This window comes from Phalangium opilio, unplaced genomic scaffold (assembly GCF_054372755.1).
Source record: "Phalangium opilio isolate 3A_F unplaced genomic scaffold, DU_Popi_V2 ptg000031l_1, whole genome shotgun sequence".
In the NCBI taxonomy this organism is placed as follows: domain Eukaryota; kingdom Metazoa; phylum Arthropoda; class Arachnida; order Opiliones; family Phalangiidae; genus Phalangium; species Phalangium opilio.
In genome coordinates, this window is record NW_028324158.1 from 2098926 (window position 1) to 2117517 (window position 18592).

General features: G+C 38.4%; 1 protein-coding gene across 6 annotated transcripts; it reads left to right on the top strand.

Annotated features, from left to right (window-relative positions):
• Nucleotides 1-7167: 7167 nt before the first annotated feature.
• On the top strand, nt 7168-11934 carry LOC149687474 (methanethiol oxidase-like). Of its 6 annotated transcripts, none has more exons than XM_089869556.1 (12): nt 7168-7362; nt 7492-7698; nt 8007-8033; nt 8100-8213; nt 8276-8413; nt 8964-9325; nt 9453-9741; nt 9827-10008; nt 10134-10209; nt 11169-11290; nt 11349-11548; nt 11613-11934. In XM_089869556.1, the coding sequence occupies exons 5-12, from the start codon at nt 8371-8373 to the stop codon at nt 11773-11775; spliced, it is 1437 nt and encodes a 478-aa protein (XP_089725682.1). In that variant the 5' UTR covers nt 7168-7362; nt 7492-7698; nt 8007-8033; nt 8100-8213; nt 8276-8370; the 3' UTR covers nt 11776-11934. The 6 variants fall into 6 exon arrangements, with proteins under 6 accessions (XP_089725682.1, XP_089725683.1, XP_089725684.1 ...); XM_089869557.1 differs by having other exon boundaries at nt 7597-7698; XM_089869558.1 differs by lacking the exons at nt 7492-7698; nt 8007-8033 and having other exon boundaries at nt 8278-8413.
• Nucleotides 11935-18592: the final 6658 nt, after the last annotated feature.

The window sequence follows — 18592 nt, forward strand, 5'->3', positions numbered from 1 at the left end:
AACCTAGAACACTGTTGAGAAAAAAGGGGTTCACTTGAAACCTTTCGGGGACACTTCAAAATTTCCCAATTTGAAAACTCCGCCAAACCCCACGACTCCTTATTCAAACCCCTAGGGTTTTCATTCAAACCCCCACGTGTTCTTATTATATCCCCCCACGTGTTTTTATTCTATCCCCCCCCCACGTGTTCTTATTCTAACCCCCCCACGTGTTCTTATTCTAACCCCCCCCCACGTGTTCTTATTCTCACCCCCCCCCCACGTGTTCTTATTCTCACCCCCCCACGTGTTCTTATTCTCACCCCCCCACGTGTTCTTATTCTCACCCCCCACGTGTTCTTATTGTAACCCCCCCCCCAAGTGTTCTTATTGTAACCCCCCCAAGTGTTCTTATTCTAACCCCCCCCCCAAGTGTTCTTATTCTAACCCCCCAAGTGTTCTTATTCTAACCTCCCAAGTGTTCTTATTCTAGCCTCCCAAGTGTTCTTATTCTAACCCCCCCCCCGTGTTCTTATTCTAACCCCCCCCCGTGTTCTTATTCAGACCTCGCGGGCGTTTAATCAAACCACGCTCTAAATTGGACTCATATCCAGCCTTCAGTGTTAACATTCCGGCGTACTCCGAACAGATATATCGTAAATGGTAGACACGCCATTGAATAATACTTTCTTATTTACTTTGAACTGCAAAAATTAGCGTTTTGGATATATATAAATGTAGTATGGTTTAACTAAAATGTAAACACCCATTTCAAATATTATTATCAAAAGATGTTCTTGAAATAACGTAGTGAAACGGAGCTTTATAGCTACAAAACTAGTAAAGGCATCGCATTTCCGAAAAATATTTCCCAAATTTTCGTTTTATATTGTGAAAAAAAGGTAATTATAATTTTGTTGTATTTCTTCACACACCAACACAAGGGAAACTGCTAAAGTGGTGTACTAATGTACCAACGGACGTTTAGAGACACACAGATAGACGACTTTATTACTCTTTCTGTATTAAAATTGAGCTTAGAAATAAGAGTATCTTAAAATATCAAAATAAATGTAATTAATATTATATATTTTCTTCGTTAATATTTCATCTTACTGCGCATTACATCGTTTTAAGAAAGAACAATTAAACATTCTTGAGAGACTTGACTAATATTGACGTTTGAAATGAAGCATACGCCGGTTGTTTCGCCATACGGAAATCGGTAGTATAAAGGTTTCGAATTCCAACGATGTAAATGACAGCGCAATTGCATAAAGCTTTGGAGGAAGCACCGAGTTACAAACTCTTCGGTATTTTAAGTCAATCACACAATAAAACTTGTATTTAAAAAAATTGCGTCATCTTTTGGATAAAATTGAGCTGGCATAAACCAGAAGCTGCATATGGGCATCTTTCGCATATAACCTAATTTTGAATACTAAGACCTTGAATTTTAATATTAAATTTTTAATTGGTTTCTGGATTTTTTACCTCTCCGAGTGAAGATGACGGTACGGAGAGGTATTACCAAGAATTTATTTACTATAAGAATGCCTAAGTCACTAGATTTTACGCTTCTACTCTTGCGCCGGTGTTAGTGGACAAGTAAGCCCCACCCCTTTCATGTCCGTCATTTCTCTGCGCTTTCGTATTGGATCCCTTTACGCGATTGACGTATTCCGAATAGAGAAAAAAACCTCGAGGAAAGTAAACAGAAAATGGAGGCTGCCAGCGGTGCTGAAACGGTTAGGGAATGGTTTTTAATTGCCATTAACAAGTTAGTTAAACGGATTTTGAACGTAACTTAATGGATTTTGAATACGTGTCTCTACGTGAAAATCGTTCGTTCTATAATTGTTTCCAAATCGAATCAATAAGTGTACTATACTTATGATTTCGTGAGTTCCATAAACCAAACCAAGGCTTAACGAAAAGATAAAAGAGATAGATGGTGGAAAACAGAGTAAGTTAAAATATAAAGTTCCTCCGCCATTTCCACAATCCCCCCACCCATGAGGAGGGATTGTCGACTATCACGCGCGCACCGACCGCCTTTTTAGGCCTTCTTATAGTAAATTCCTTCGTGGTATTACATCGGACTTGCCTGTCAGCGCGTTCGCACATGAAAAATTGGAGCAAACGCGTTCACAGGATCACAGGAAGCAATTTTTGGTTTCTACTCCCATCGGTTCACCAAAGATGCACGCAGTAACGACTTTTCTTATAATACATGATTTATTGTGAATCAAGCGCCTTATATACCCCAAATTTCCAAAAATTGTTAAAGAGGCATACACTTGTATTCAAACGTCAACAATAGCAATGTTTTAAATGATTTTAGGAATAAAGTTTCTTGAAACGATTTAACTAATATTAAGGTAAGTTAATTACGATTAATATAATAATTATCAATTATATTTATTTGATTATAAGAAAAACCTCTTAATTTCGTCTCGACTTGGAGTAGTATATTTTAGTTTCCCAAATTGTAATTTTTATCATAAGAAAATAGCTCATAGCTCCCTGTAAGTATGAAACTCTTAACAGCATTTTCTTCCATATTTTCCCGGCGCATCGTGGTTTTCGCGAACCCCTTAGGCGGCGGTGCTGGTTTTGTGCCCACCTATTGTAGTACCAAAACTCCTCCCACAGGGTGCAAAAGTGTAAGCGCGCTAAATCTGAAAGCAAATGTTGTAGTATGAAAATATTCTCCGTTTCATATTTATAGGGTGCTATATATTATTTTCTTATGAATTTATTATTAGTATTTTTAATTGGATAGCTAAATTGTTAAAAGTTTCGGGAACTGAAAGGTTTTTGAAATTCCAACATTACCATCTTTCAAGGTTTTTTTTCAGAAAAGAGTTTGTATTCAGCACATACCAGAAGAAAATAGGGGAAGTACGTATTCTTAGCTATTTCGCGAGACGTCACTTTATCGGTTTTTTCGCGCCACTGAATATCCGCTTTTTTGGCGGGAAACCGCGGATGAATACAAGAAACTATTTTCTTCGAAGGTTCGTCTGCTATCCAGCTGAATGCTGATTTTGTTATGGTACCCGACTTCTTGAGTTTACTATGGCCGAGGCTTAACGAGTCACTCGAATTTGGCGAAAATTCTACTTGAATACCTTTAGTTTTGCCTTTAAATTAACTTGTCTGGCTTTTCTTGTCACTAGTTTCACGATATACTAAATTACACTGGACAGAACTATCCATTTTTACCTCTCCGAGTGACGTATGTCACGGAGAGGTTCTAATTTCGACGTGTCTGTGTGTCTGTGTGTCTGTCTGTGTGTCTGTCTGTCCGTTGTTACACCCACGTGACCGCGTTCGCAGTTTGCAAATCGGAGCAAACGTATATTCAATTTCCAGACCGCATTTACAGTCCCGGAAATTGTATTCGACTTACAGGCTATTACTCCATTGCCTGTTTAACAACTCTGTTCATTTGTCCACCCCACATGGACACTAGTCTGAACTTATTGGCTTCTAAACACCACCATCTTCTAGTTTTTCGCCCATTCCACATGGACGGACACCAGTCTGTACTTACTGGCTTCTAAACACCACCACCTTCTCGTCTTTGTCCATTCCACATGGACACCAGTCTGTACTTACTGGCTTCTAAACACCACCATCTTCTATTCTTTGTCCATCCCACATGGACACCAGTCTGTACTTACTGGCTTCTAAACACCACCATCTTCTATTCTTTGTCCATCCCACATGGACACCAGTCTGCACACCTGGCTTCTAACACCACCATCATCCTTAAGGTTAAGACATACGCGGCGATCGGCTAGGGTTACGAGAAACGTCTAGCCTTCCATTGACGGGGTCTTCCGCCAAGGTTCACGCAATTGCGATGTTCTTATCCATAGCTGCGATTCGAAACCCTTATATACTACCTATTTGAGTAAGGCGACGCAACGGGCGTATGCTTCATTTCAAACGCCAATATTAGTCAGGTCTCTCAAGAATGTTTAATTGTTCTTTTTTAAAACGATGTAACGTTCAATAAGGCGAATAACTAACGAAGAAAATATTAAATATTAATTATATTTATTTTAATATTTAAGATAATCTTGTTTCTCAATTCAAAATTAATACGGAAAGAGTTAAAAAGCAGTCTATGTTATTGTCTGTGTGTGTCCGTCCGTTATTACACTAGTGCCGCAGTGCGCTGCGTTAGAAGTTCGTTTTGTTTTGATGTGTAAAGAAATCCTACAGAACCATAATATTCCCTTTATCCTTAATATAAAGTGAATATGATGAAATATTTTTCGTAATTATGATGCATTTAGTGCTTTTGTAGCTTTAAAGCTCTGTTTCATTTTAATATTCCAAAGAGTTTTACTAATATTATTATTTGAAATGGCTGTTTATAAATTACTAAAGCTATACTACATCTGTATATAGAATAATCCTTGGTTTAGTAATTTTATGAAGAAAGCTAAGAACTAGACTCCGGCGGGTATATCTAGTACTACTTGCAATAAGCTTAGTGAAATATAGAGTAAATAATTGAGGCCTGAGGTGATGTAAACTTTGGGTTTTGATTTTCGTGTCTGAAATGAAGAGACATGAACGGTTCAGAGTGAGCCGAAAGTTAAATACACTCTTAAATAATCAGGTTAAGATTTTATAATAGAAGAAAAGATCATGTTGGCAATTAGATTAGTAGGGCTAAGCTACAGAGTTTTTATTCTCTTTATGGTGCGCATTGACTATCAGTGCGTCTAGCTACAATTTAGCTTTGGTATTATCATAAGTTAATTATTTAACGTTAACACTCATGTTGGCAAACTAAGAATATTGTTGAGGTGAGACGAGACGATAGTGTTTACACTGCTAACCAGTTGTGAATGTAGCTATCAGAAAATAGGGTAAACAGCTGAAGCGTAGACTTCATTTCCTGTTCTTTTTGCCATTAACTGATTTCCATGGGTCCAAGATTTATCCTTATTGGATGTAAAATGTCGTCTGCTTTACTGTATATTCGCTATGCTTGGAATACTGCTTCAATATTTCGAAAATTTTTACTTCAAAAAAGAGAAATAATTCCATATCTAGGTAAATAACTTTGTAGTAGTAGACCTCTTGACTCGGAGAGGTAATATTTTGGTTTTCCCAACTTGTTAACTCTTAATTGAACGATAACTTTCAATGTCAATCTACCCGGGCGAAAGAAGGACGGAAATCGTCGTCTATACTCTGTAGTTCGGTTTCTCACGGTATGGTGGCGCACCTTCAAAAATTTCTATCGGTTCTCTGCCTATCTCTGATTGGCCAATTTAAACCGATAGCTTGTTTCTGGGAGAGAAGGACGACTTGCACTAGCTAAAGGTACGAATACGTACTTCCCCTATTTTCTTCTGCACATACGTATTATATGTTTTTTTAAAATCGAATGAAGACCCTCTTGGTTCTTTTTTAACTCAAAGAGGTTTACGCTGTTTGTTCAACCTATGTAAACCTTGTTTTCTAACAGTGAACCCTCAATGGTTTGCAGTTTTTTGTAGGTACCACTTTTAAACCAGCAATGGTTTGCTGTTTTTAGCATTACCATTTTTTAAACCATCAAGGAGTTATCTTGAAAGAGACTACATTGAAACCATTTTTTCACAGATCCCTGGCATTTCTTTTTATAAACCAGAAACGGTTTATCAAAGTTGTTTTAAACCAGTAATGGTTTGCTGTTTTTGAAGGCGACCCTTTTAAACCATTTAGTTGGTGCTGTAAAACCCTTAGTGGTTGCTGAGAAAATCATAAACCCTATATAAACCCTTTGAACACCATTATTTTTAACTGTGATATAAGAACTTCGAATATCGTATTGTTATTAGTACGCTTGTTGTGTTTGATTAGCTGATACAAATGAAAACTTTGTAGGAAAGAGGCAGTCATATCCACGCTCTGTTGCAAATCAAGCGGCTGGTACGGGAAATGAAAGAAAAGCTTTTAAGGAAAGTGACCCAATTACGAAGATATATCAGGAACTCGGTAAAATATTGCATTATACTGAAATTTGACCCAGGTTACTGAGAGTTATTCGAATAGACTTGACATTAGCAACCGTGAAACGTCACAAGATCCTTAAATCCATGGCTAGTAAGGCGCTGTTAAACGTCTAGTACATAAAATATATAGGCTAACAGCATGCAAACAGTTCTTGCGTCATTCTCGCAGTAGCTCTCAGTAAATATGGACGCATTGCATAATAGTAGAAATAGGTGCAAAAACAGACGAGAAATGTAATTTTTAATTACCATTGGCCTTTGGCAAAAGTACAGCGAGATTGTTACGATTTTTATGGCCTGAAAGCATGGATATTATAAATAGGGAAACTGGTGATGTTTGTCGATACAAAAATATTTCATGGATTGTTTTAGTATATCAAGGGAATCGCTATTTAAAAGTAGGTGTGCCAAGGGGAGGTAAAGATGCATATGCTAATATCGTCACAAAAAATAATTTCTTCTTTCCTGAACCTTTAATATCGTTTAAGTCCATACTGCAAACATGGAATGTATAAATTTTTCGTACCGAGGATTCTCGGGTCTTACTTTCCACAATGCATTTCGCTTAAGCACCCGTTGACAGAGAAAAAATTTGACTTCAAACACTTTCCTCCCCCCCCCAACCTTGTGAGGGAGAGGGAAATTCGTATTTTCTCTCTTTGCGCATGGGGTAAATTTCAAACTCGTCACTCATGATTCTCCAGAGAGCTATAGATCCTTTTCCCCATAAAATCAAGCTACTTCCGACTAAACTTGAGCCACTTTAAATCCAAGAGAGATAATAATAGACCATTCCATTATTTAATTGAAGAGAAACCAACAAACAAGCGGGAGGCTAGCCAACTCGCTCTGCTTCTTGGCGCAAGGGAAATAACTCAAGGAGGCCCAGCCCCTATTTGCTTCTCTTTTATAATTAATGGATTGTTCTATAGTTTTTAAACGCTGTAGCTTTATTACATCAAATTAATTAAAAAAACAATTTATTTCAATTTTATATAAACTTCATTCTCTATTTATAAGGAAGGCTATTCGCAATAAAAATTTTGTTCCAAGATACACGGTACATGTATATAGATATATTGTACGACTTTTATCAATGTAGAATGATTTCCTATCTCTGTCTAAGGACTTTAGTTTCAATTTAACCTTGAGAATTAACTATCAATTGAAGTATCAAGTAAACGTATTTAGGATACGCTTTCGACTGCCTCTCATTCTGTCCTCAAGAAAGGAACTTTCTGAAAACCAAAATTAAAGCTACGTATTTATTAGTACATGGTGTCATGTGAGATCGCCTAGTTACGTTACGATTCGATATTGAGAATTTGCAATAATAAGAAAACGAGGAATCGATTTCGTAAGTTTTCCTATTTCAAGTAACTCTAGAAAAAAATGGTTTTTCTACCCGCATCGTTACAGCTGTGAGATTTACTGTGTAGTTTTTATGTATAATTGTTTTGTAAACACACTTGATACGTCTACTAAGGTTTTGATGCTATGCGATAATAATGTAAACGTAACTCATTTAAATTCTCTACAATGCCTGTAAATCAAATTCACCATAATACCAACGACTTTGAGGATATATCAGGTCAACAGAGAAGGGTCACATCCTGTTTAAGAATCTATATACCTATTAGTGACCTCTGGTGTGGCAAAAACCATCAGATGTAATACAGGCTGTTTCAAATAGGTTATTAGGACCGAAGTACAGTGTTTAATATGGGAAATCAATTTTGAGTTGAAAATGTATCTTCTATGTCATTTTTCGCCCTTAAAGGACACCTCTTAAACAAGGTATGAGCATTTTAGTGTACGCTTAACCCGAAACGTTTTGTAAGAATCTGAAAGACAACGTTAATTTAATCCCCAAAACACTCCGACCATACCTGTAAACGGTATCACTTAGAGCGAATTGCCAGAGAACATTTTCGACTCAAATTTATTTCCCATAGAACCAACTGTCGTACCACCATTTTTATGCAATTCCCTGTATTATAGTTTTAGAGTTGCCTCACTTGCTAATAAGTATAACCCCTATGGTTCTAACCGTACCATTATTGCATTGGTGTCACCATGGACAATCCATTTCAGACTTCCTACTTCTGGTTAGATATAGTTTTTAAAATATTCTGTGGTAAAACGCTGAAGTGTAAAATCATTCAAGATTAGCTGCGATTTTATTTAGAAGCTTAAATATATATTTAGGTAAGCCTATATTAAACTCTGAATAAATTTTTTTAGTTTATAAGACATGTAATATTTTCAAGAGCACTCGATAATTTGATTGCTGAAGCAACGAAGGTCCGGTGTTTCGACATTTTTCTGAGGTTTGAATTGGAAACAAGTTAAGGTCCATTTCAAGATGTCAGCTGAATCATCAAGCGAAGTTGGGGAAGATAACGCAGGTAAATTATTTTTTGACTGTAAATAGTAATTTTTGGCTCACTCGTTTGCATAAGTATTAGTAATTGTAGTCCAGGAATGGTAACGTAGGGATCTTTTTCTTTGTACAAGCTACAGCGGCTACTATAGGCATTAAGCGAAAGCGACTAGTCAGGTTGCATGACGTGATTAATCAGGGATGGAATGAGGTTTACTCGAGAGTTTACGAAAAGGGTGCTGGGGTCAAGTTACATATGGCGGACGCGGGGCAGTCGGCTCCTATGGGGAAGTATCGACGACTTGTGTCGTAGTGCTTCAAACTTATTCGTCCCGGAGCATGGCTATCAGAAGTGCATCCCACTTAGAGAGGACTTCACAAAATTCTAAACAACACTAGTGCGAATAGTAATGCGCAAAACTATAGAGAATATCATATTTGAAACAGGGTCCCCCTATATTTTGTTTCTCAACAAGAATTTCAGTGGAAGTCTAGAATATTGCCTACCTTTGAACACTAATCGGAATCTAGATGAATCATTACTTGGAGACTAAGCAAAGTATTAATTTATTTAGTTATGGTCTCCATTTCAGGGGGTTGTGGGCCGGGTTACTTGACACCATTGGACGCCATGAAGGGTCCGAGAGAGAAGATTATGTACGTGACATGCCCTCAGCCCTATCCCAAATGCAGCCAGGCTCCTGATTACTTGGCTACCGTCGACGTCGACCCAAAATCTCCGACTTACAGTCAAGTCATTCACCGTTTGTGTGTCACAAACATTGGTGACGAAGTGCATCATACCGGGTGGAATGTTTGTAGCAGTTGTCACGGAAAACCACTTTCTAGAGATCGTCTATTAATGCCGTGTCTCAACAGCGATAGGATCTACGTTTGTGATATGAGCAAAAATCCGAGAGCTCCTACTATTCAAAAGGTAATGGCCTATATTCTTCTGGTAATGTTGCAAAATGTTCAAGATTGCATCTTGCTGCAAAACCACTTATCTGTTGCATCTTTCAAAAAGACCATGGTTGAACTTCACGTAGTCGTTTTGAATACAGGTCATTGAAGGGTCGGTTCTTCGTGAGACTTTCGACTTAAGTGCGCCTCATACCACTCACTGTTTGGCTTCGGGTGAAATTATGATTAGCACTATGGGCGACAGGCAAGGTAATGGGAAAGGTTCCTTCATTTTGCTGGACGGTCAGACGTTTGAACCCATTGGCATTTGGGAAAAGGATACCCTAGCGGGTATCCTGGGTTATGATTTCTGGTACCAGCCCCGGTTCAACATCATGATCAGCACCGAATGGGGACCATTCAAGAAGGGATTTGACCTTACCCGAGTTTGTAAGTTAAAACTCAAGTATTTACTAATATTTTCCCCTTATTTTACGATATTTAACTGCCAAAACTCATCTTGTTACTTTAATAGCGCAATACGGACACCACTTGAACTTGTGGAACTGGAAAGAACGTACTCCTTTGAAACGAATCGATTTGGGTGATGATGGTTACATGCCTCTGGAAGTTCGCTTTGCGCATGACCCCTCTAAATCTTACGGATTTGTTGGATGCGCTTTGTCATCTACTATATTCAAAATAAGTTTGGAAAACGTAAGTTAAATTTTTTAATTTCGTTCAGAAAATGTGCCATCAAGTCCTTGAACGAGGTTAAATCAAAGACATGGATTGTCTAAAATAACGGGTATTCGAATAACGTTGGTTTTTACAACTGCTAGGGTGATTGGACAGCGAAGAAGGTCATCTCTGTGCCGGCTATCGAGGTTCAGTATTGGATTTTACCCGAGATGCCAGGTGAATATCAAATTATTGTTGATACCAGGAACACATAGATTTAGTACTTGGAATATCTGATTGACTGTGAGGGGAAGCTGTTTTCTTGATGTTTGGTTGATGGGCTCGAGACGTCAAAGTGACGTAAAAGGTTGTTGAACGGTAAAGTGACATTTTGAAATTAGCGCTGTTTTCGAAAATGGAGTTGGGGAATCGTCTTACCCTCAAAGCGCAAATGGCTCTTTTCAATTATTATCAGGCTCGCAAATAATGATATTTTTTAAGAAAATTATGTCTATTTGAATGGTAGAAGTAGTTTTGTAAGGAAAACTAATAAAATTACTGTAGGAATGGCATTATTGGAATTTAAATTTTAAATCCCGCGCCAACTTTTCGTCTGTCAAGTGTTCAACAGTCAAGCGCTACGTAACGCCATCAAAAAAACCATATCGATTAGATGGTGTTTTTGATGGGCAAGCGCTGAGCATCATGACGTCAAAACCGGAAACGCGAAAAAGCGTACAGTAGGGAAAATCTGACATCGCTTGGTAAGCGCTGTCATCAAATAGGGTTACTGAACGTACCCGTAATATCGAGTTTTTAACGGAAAGCAAGTCTCACCCTTTTTTTAGAAACGTAATCCTTGGTCTACTTGTTCAGACGCATAGGTCTACTTGTTCACCGCGCATAGGTCGCGGGAGTCGCGGCGCAGGTCGCAAATTACGTCAAATAAATTATGCGTGACGTCAACGGTGACGGTTCTTACACCTCCTCCCCTTTCAGTCAGACACTCAGGCCCATAAAATGGCCTCTTAAGGATTCCAAGTAGTAAATCTATGTATTCCTGTTGATACCATAAGCGTGCTACTTCAAAAGCAAAAATTAGCCTGACTATCGTCATTGTGTCCTGCTTAAAATTTATAATATCTTAAAAGACATGCTTCTAAAACCATTTAACTTCTTGAATTCTTTAATTATAGGTATAATTACCGACATTCTTTTGTCGCTGGATGACAAATACTTGTACTTTAGTAACTGGGTTCAAGGCGATATTCGTCAGTACGACGTAACGGACCCTGACAATCCCGTTCTTACAGGCCAGGTATTAAGCCTTGTCTACTTTTTATTTTCAAGTTAATAATTATTGTTCGTTGGAACAGATTTTTCTTGGAGGTAGTATTGCTGAAGGATCAGTTGTGCAACCCAAAGATATGAATCAAACGCCACTTGTAAGCATCAAAGGGCGACCCATTCGCGGTGGACCTCAAATGCTGCAGCTAAGTTTGGACGGGAAGAGATTATACGTCACAACGTCGTTGTATACGAGCTGGGATAAACAGTTTTATCCGCAGATAGCCTTGCAAGTTTCTTTTAATGATTTTTACGTCAAATCAGTGTTTTTTTTATTAAGTATTGATCTCTAGGGGTGGCGCCATGATGATGCAAGTTGACGTCAACACCGATACCGGTGGTTTGACGCTAAACCAGGATTTCTTGGTTGATTTTGGATGCGAGCCTAATGGTCCGATTTTGGCCCACGAAATGAGATATCCGGGCGGTGATTGTACATCAGATATTTGGTGTTAAAATTTAACCCAATATGAAAACGGTTAATCAAAAGCTGTTGGATCTGTAGGTAGCTTAGCTAGACCTATTTTGAAATAGTTTTATGTTTTGATACCCAAGTGTTCAATTATTTTGATAATGTAACTTCATAATAATAAATGCAATAGAATATTTTCAAAAGTCGGGGGTAAAATAGAGTATGTCTTAAAACGGAACATACGGCATGTGGACAACAAAAACAAAGAACTTTATGTACTTGTAATTTTGACGCCGTATAAAACGTCTTTAGGTCCACACGGAGCCTCCGAAATGAACTAGGCCCATGCGTGTCGCGAAGCGAGAATATTTTTTTAACCAACTTAGTTCGCCGTGGTTTTACGCTTGGGGGCGCTTATGTTACCGTAAAATAAGCAAGGTTCAACCCCGTGACCCTGTCGACTGCTTAAGTATTTGGGCCAAGGTCGCGGGTTGTAAGTATACGATTTTATTACTCTTACTGAATTATTTTAATTGAAATAATTTATTTTGTTGTCATCAATACAATCTAACCGAAAGATTAAAAAAAAGTGAATAGCGCCAAAAACATTTACGTTAATTTTAGCATGAAACTTTTCTCTATCATAAAAATTTTATGACTGACCCCTAAAATATGAACGATAATTTAAGGAAGACTCCTGTCACAACGGTAATATAAGTGCCATCTCGTACACATATATGGTGAAAATGTTTTCCTTAACAAACTGGATATTTCCCCACATAAAATCTGACATGCCTAGTTCATTTCGGAGGCTCCGGTCCACATATCGTCCGGATGTTCCGTCTTAACCCTATACCATGCAGAAGACACTGCAACGCCTCTTTTGTGACTCCTGGTGATAAGAAACGCGGAACATTATGAATCTGTCATACTTTGTTTGTTCGAGTCGAGTACCTCACAGGAATGGAACAACTTTCATAATCCGTTCTTGGAGGAGGGAAGACTGTTTCTGTAGTACGTTAGTTGAGGCCATGGCCAGATAGAGCGGTTAAAAATCATTGCATGCATTTCAAGGTTGGGCATCATTCAGTTCAGACATCTCTAAGTGTAAATATTTTAGTAGTTTACTGGTCAAGCAATTTCTGCATTGTTCATGGTGAAAATAGGTTTTTATCAGAATTTACCTTAAGAAATTGAGAATTTGCATACTTATGGGGCTTGCCCTCTTTATTTACACGTCGATATTTTTCTTATGCAGGCTTCACCGTTCCAATTCAAATTGGGTCCCTTAAGGGTTCGCGACAAAGACGCGATTTGTCAGGTTTCATTATGAGACCAAAGAGGTTATAAAGAGGGGGAGTTGAAGATAGCAGCTTTGGCAAGCCATTTTGGGAGTTCTTGCTTTTCTTTTTATTTCCTTGTTATATTTTCTTACTAATATCCGATTCACCGAATTTATACCAATAAGAGGGCAGAGAAAGATGCGCGCACACATCGGAAGCTAAAAGGAAAACAAGCGACAACAATCAGCTTAGTCTTCCCCTTTATACCGTCTTTGATGTGGCTAAGCAGGGAAGAAAATGAGGTCGCCTCGGACATTGGCGCCCAGAAGCTTGGCTCACAGGAGTGCTCCACACTGCTCTGGCCCATTAGATCGAATGACCCATTGAACCGCATCCCATTAGATCGAATGACCCATTGAACCGCATCCCATTAGATCGAACGACCCATTGAACCGCATCCCATTAGATCGAATGACCCATTGAACCGAATCCCATTAGATCGAATGACCCATTGAGCCGCATCCCATTAGATCGAATGACCCATTGAGCCGCATCCCATTAGATCGAATGACCCGTTGAGCCGCATCCCATTAGATCGAATGACCCATTGAGCCGCATCCCATTAGATCGAATGACCCATTGAACCGCATCCCATTAGATCGAATGACCCATTGAACCGCATCCCATTAGATCGAATGACCCATTGAACCGCATCCCATTAGATCGAATGACCTATTGAACCGAATCCCATTAGATCGAATGACCCATTGAGCCGCATCCCATTAGATCGAATGACCCATTGAGCCGCATCCCATTAGATCGAATGACCCATTGAGCCGCATCCCATTAGATCGAATGACCCATTGAGCCGCATCCCATTAGATCGAATGACCCATTGAACCGCATCCCATTAGATCGAATGACCCATTGAACCGCATCCCATTAGATCGAATGACCCATTGAACCGCATCCCATTAGATCGAATGACCCATTGAACCGTATCCCATTAGATCGAATGACCCATTGAGCCGCATCCCATTAGATCGAATGACCCATTGAGCCGCATCCCATTAGATCGAATGACCCATTGAACCGCATCCCATTAGATCGAATGACCCATTGAACCGCATCCCATTAGATCGAATGACCCATTGAACCGAATCCCATTAGATCGAATGACCCATTGAACCGCATCCCATTAGATCGAATGACCCATTGAACCGCATCCCATTAGATCGAATGACCCATTGAACCGCATCCCATTAGATCGAATGACCCATTGAACCGAATCCCATTAGATCGAATGACCCATTGAACCGAATCCCATTAGATCGAATGACCCATTGAACCGAATCCCATTAGATCGAATGACCCATTGAGCCGCATCCCATTAGATCGAATGACCCATTGAGCCGCATCCCATTAGATCGAATGACCCGTTGAGCCGCATCCCATTAGATCGAATGACCCATTGAGCCGCATCCCATTAGATCGAATGACCCATTGAACCGCATCCCATTAGATCGAATGACCCATTGAACCGCATCCCATTAGATCGAATGACCCATTGAGCCGCATCCCATTAGATCGAATGACCCATTGAACCGCATCCCATTAGATCGAATGACCCATTGAACCGCATCCCATTAGATCGAATGACCCATTGAACCGCATCCCATTAGATCGAATGACCCATTGAACCGTATCCCATTAGATCGAATGACCCATTGAACCGCATCCCATTAGATCGAATGACCCATTGAACCGCATCCCATTAGATCGAAAGACCCATTGAACCGAATCCCGTTGGACCAAATTTAGCCAAAATGTGCGGTTTTATGATCATTAAATTAATTTTCAATGCTTTTTAACGACTTTTTAATGCCGTTTTTACAAACGGAATTAAATAATGCGTCTTTTGATTCTTTTTATTCTTGACAAAAACACCCTCTTTCTAAAGCTTACGTCTATTAAGACACTTTCCAATATTAATAATTATATTGCGATGGTCAAATCACAAGTTTAGTAGCAAAGCCTCTATTGTAACCGAACTGAAGACAAGCTAACCTAAATATTTTGGAAAAGGCTGGTACTTTTTGTTCAAGGATATTATTAAATATTGCGTTTATTTTTCAAGGATGATAAGGATCTTAAAAAAAATACAGCATTTGTTGAGAAAGGTCGCTTTTATTATGCATATGAAATTTATATTAAATTATGAAATGAATATTTTGGAAATTCACTAATGATAACAATTCCTAACCTTGCCAACCTATAACACTAATCCTAACCAAACCAACCCTTAACGGAACGAAACGAAACCAAAGCTACACAGAAAAAAATGCGTTAAAGATTTGAACACATTTTGGTTTTCAAAAATCAAATTTTGGTTTCTTGATATGTTTAAGTGAGGAAAAAGTGTAATTTATTGAACACTTCAATTAATTTTGGTGTTCAACTTCTAATTTTTGTTTCTATTTGTAAAAATTGTAACAGTTTAACACAAAATCTTAACACATTCACAATGAACGCGTTCAAAATTAAGGAACAGCGAACGCGATCTTTTGTTTTCTTGTTCTGAACCCATGCAGTTCGAGGAATGTTTTCAAATTTTAGGCATAGCTTAGTTGCATTTCGCACGTAGACAGGGTTTTCCATGGATAAAGAATGCGCGTGAGGAAATTTGTTTTCTTGCTATAGGATATTCAACTCCGTATCTCCGACGGGAGCTTATTCGATATATACTCTGTTCCAGCTTTGGTACTCAGTGCACTCTAAGCTAGATCTATATGTAACGTAGCTTTGTGCGTGCTGACAACCGAAGCTCGAACAGAGTATACATCGAATAAGGTCCCGTCAGAGATAGAATGTTGCTTATCCTATAGCTTGAAAACCTATTTCCTCATGCGCATTCTTTATATCCATGGTTTTTCTTTCTCGCCCAAGAATGAATTTAAATTTGAAGTATTTTTACAATTCAATGAATCAGTGGCGTCGCAAGGCCTTTTTTTTGGTGGGGGAGGGGGTATATCAATTTCAAAATTAGACCTCTCAAAATAATCAGTAAACCCTACCAAAAATTGCTCGAAGCCCCCCAAAGTTCTGTAGCAATATATATATACAATTTGTACAGGTCCAACCCCCCCCCCCCAATTTCAAACTTAGACCCCTCAAAACAATCAGTAAGCCCTACCAACGTAGCCCCCTAAAATTCTGTAGCAATATATAAAAAATTTGTACAGATTCCTCCCCCTCCCCCCAATTTCAAACCTTAGCGACGCTTCTACATTGAATATGAATGTATCAATTCGACTAAATACCTGGTAAGCATATTTATAAATAATATATATTTGGAATGTGAATTTAATTAACCTGTTCCTTGAAAACGTTTCTTGGCAAAGCGCCGACCATGAGACGAACTCTCCTAAGAAGCATTTCGCAATTGGTTTTATTTAATACTTATGTTTGGGAATTTTCAATATTCCCTAAAATTCGTCTGCAACCTTTACTGTTGCTAAATTGCAAATAAGAAAACCGACCCGCCTGGAGTGTGGCGCACTCCTGTAAGCCAAGCTCCTGGGCGGCAAAGTTCGAGGGAATAAGACACATGTCGGCGATCCAACCCTATGGTTGCCGACTGCCCCGTGTCCCCCGCGCGCAGGTGCAGCGCTTAATCAAATGCATTCTGAGTGTGCCCCGTGTCCGCCGGAGGTGACTTGACCCCCACACTCCGTGCGTCACTTCCCAAGTAAGCCTCATTTCCTTCCCCTACTTACACACGTACTGAAACCAGTATAATCACATCCTTGCCGAGGTCCACTGACCCACTCGCATTGAAACCCTCCAAAAAAAAAAACCGATCCCGATTACAGCCCGTAAGTTTGGGCAGGATTTTTAAGTCTTGACCCTTCAGAAGATTAAAGGTGTAATCCTTTTTGTGAGTAAGTTTTAAGGAACTCTTACGTGAAAAATATATGATATTTCAATACTTAATAGTCCCTTTACAAGTAATATAATTTATAAATCATTACAGTAATACCTATTAATTATTAACGACCAGTAAGAAATTCTCGTACATGTCCCTCTTGGGCTGTGGAATGATAGAGGTACTTATGTTGAAAAATAAAACGTTTTGAACACATTAGAAAGTGAACATATTTTTACATGAACATGTGCTCGTTTATGAACATGTTAGGAGAACATTGCATGAAGGTGTTCAGAGATTTACTTGAGCTTCCGAACACAATTTCTGTATAATTAACATGTTCAGAGGCTGAACACTTATATAAAAGCATGTTCAAAACCGGAACACTAAATGTCTTGAACATATTGGAAAAAAGAACATATTTTTGCTTGCACATGTTCTCATTTTTGAACATGTATAGGAGAGTGTCGCATGAAGGTGTTCAGAGATTGTGTTCAATTTCCTAACACATTTTTTTCTGTGTACCCGTAATGAAACCTAACCTAACCTTAACACACAAAAATCCGAAAAATAGGAAAAATTATTAAAAATAGGAAATGAGGTCACCCTGCCAAAGGTATTAATTTCAATTATTTGTATATTTTAATTACTTACACTGTCCAACGTAGTTGCAATTACGATACAAAAGAAAAATTTATACTTTGTTATGCAACATAAAACTTGATTAATTTTAGTTTAAACCACGAGGAAAATAAAAAAGGCTTACTGCGCAAAAATTATACTATTGAGGGACACAATAATTTAAAAATTGATAATGACAGCAATTAAGTCTGGTCTCGAGGCAAGTTTTCTAAACTAATTCTTACGGCTCGCTTTCAATCAAGAAAATAGTTTATGCTTTTGGCATACGAATAAAATACCCAACAATCGCGAGCAAGGTCGCCGTGATAAGGCGAGAGATGATAACAAAACACACCACGCGAAGTCGTTTTCAAATTCGCGGGTTGAGAAACTAGGATTCGCGATATTGAGATCGTTAGGAGTTTAGTTGCCTTTGGCATCAGAGTGAGATTCTTTTTATGCACCATTTTGAAAACAGTCGCAATTCCACCCTATTGTTTTAACCTGAAAAATTGTTAAAAATGTCTATACTTTGCTCAAAATACAAAAAATACGTATAAATAAACACTGTTCAAAATTACAAACCACAATAAGTCTTGCAAAGACATATCATGAGCAAGCAAAAACAAATATCTGGACTCCATTTCCATCTTTATCAACTTGTATTCGGGCCTGAATCAAATAATATAAAATAGAATTAATTAATAATAAATTAAGCGAAAAATAATCTCAAAGAAAACAAAAAACTATGTGAAAACACAAAGTAGTTCGAAATTCCCGCCATTTATCTATAACCTTCCTCCTCTTTTCGGAGGAAACCAACATAAATTTGCGAATAACTAGATAATCAATCAAATTCCAGTTAATGTTCTTCGACAATTCGATGGAGTAGATTTGAATATGCTTGCATGAATCATTTCTGCTTAAATATTGCAAGGAAAGTGCTTAGAATGTGAAATGTTTCATCAATTTTAGGTTGCTTACAGATAGACAATAAAGCTACAAGAACTCGATCAACTCCCTACATTCATT

What these genes read in the sequence shown, in the direction of transcription:
- LOC149687474 (XM_089869556.1), top strand. Translation starts at nt 8,371, where the DNA reads ATGTCAGCTGAATCATCAAGCGAAGTTGGGGAAGATAACGCAG. An exon ending in ATTTGACCTTACCCGAGTTT is followed by an intron (nt 9,742 to 9,826) that starts GTAAGTTAAAAC and finishes TTACTTTAATAG; the next exon opens with CGCAATACGGACACCACTTG. An exon ending in GATTTTACCCGAGATGCCAG is followed by an intron (nt 10,210 to 11,168) that starts GTGAATATCAAA and finishes CTTTAATTATAG; the next exon opens with GTATAATTACCGACATTCTT.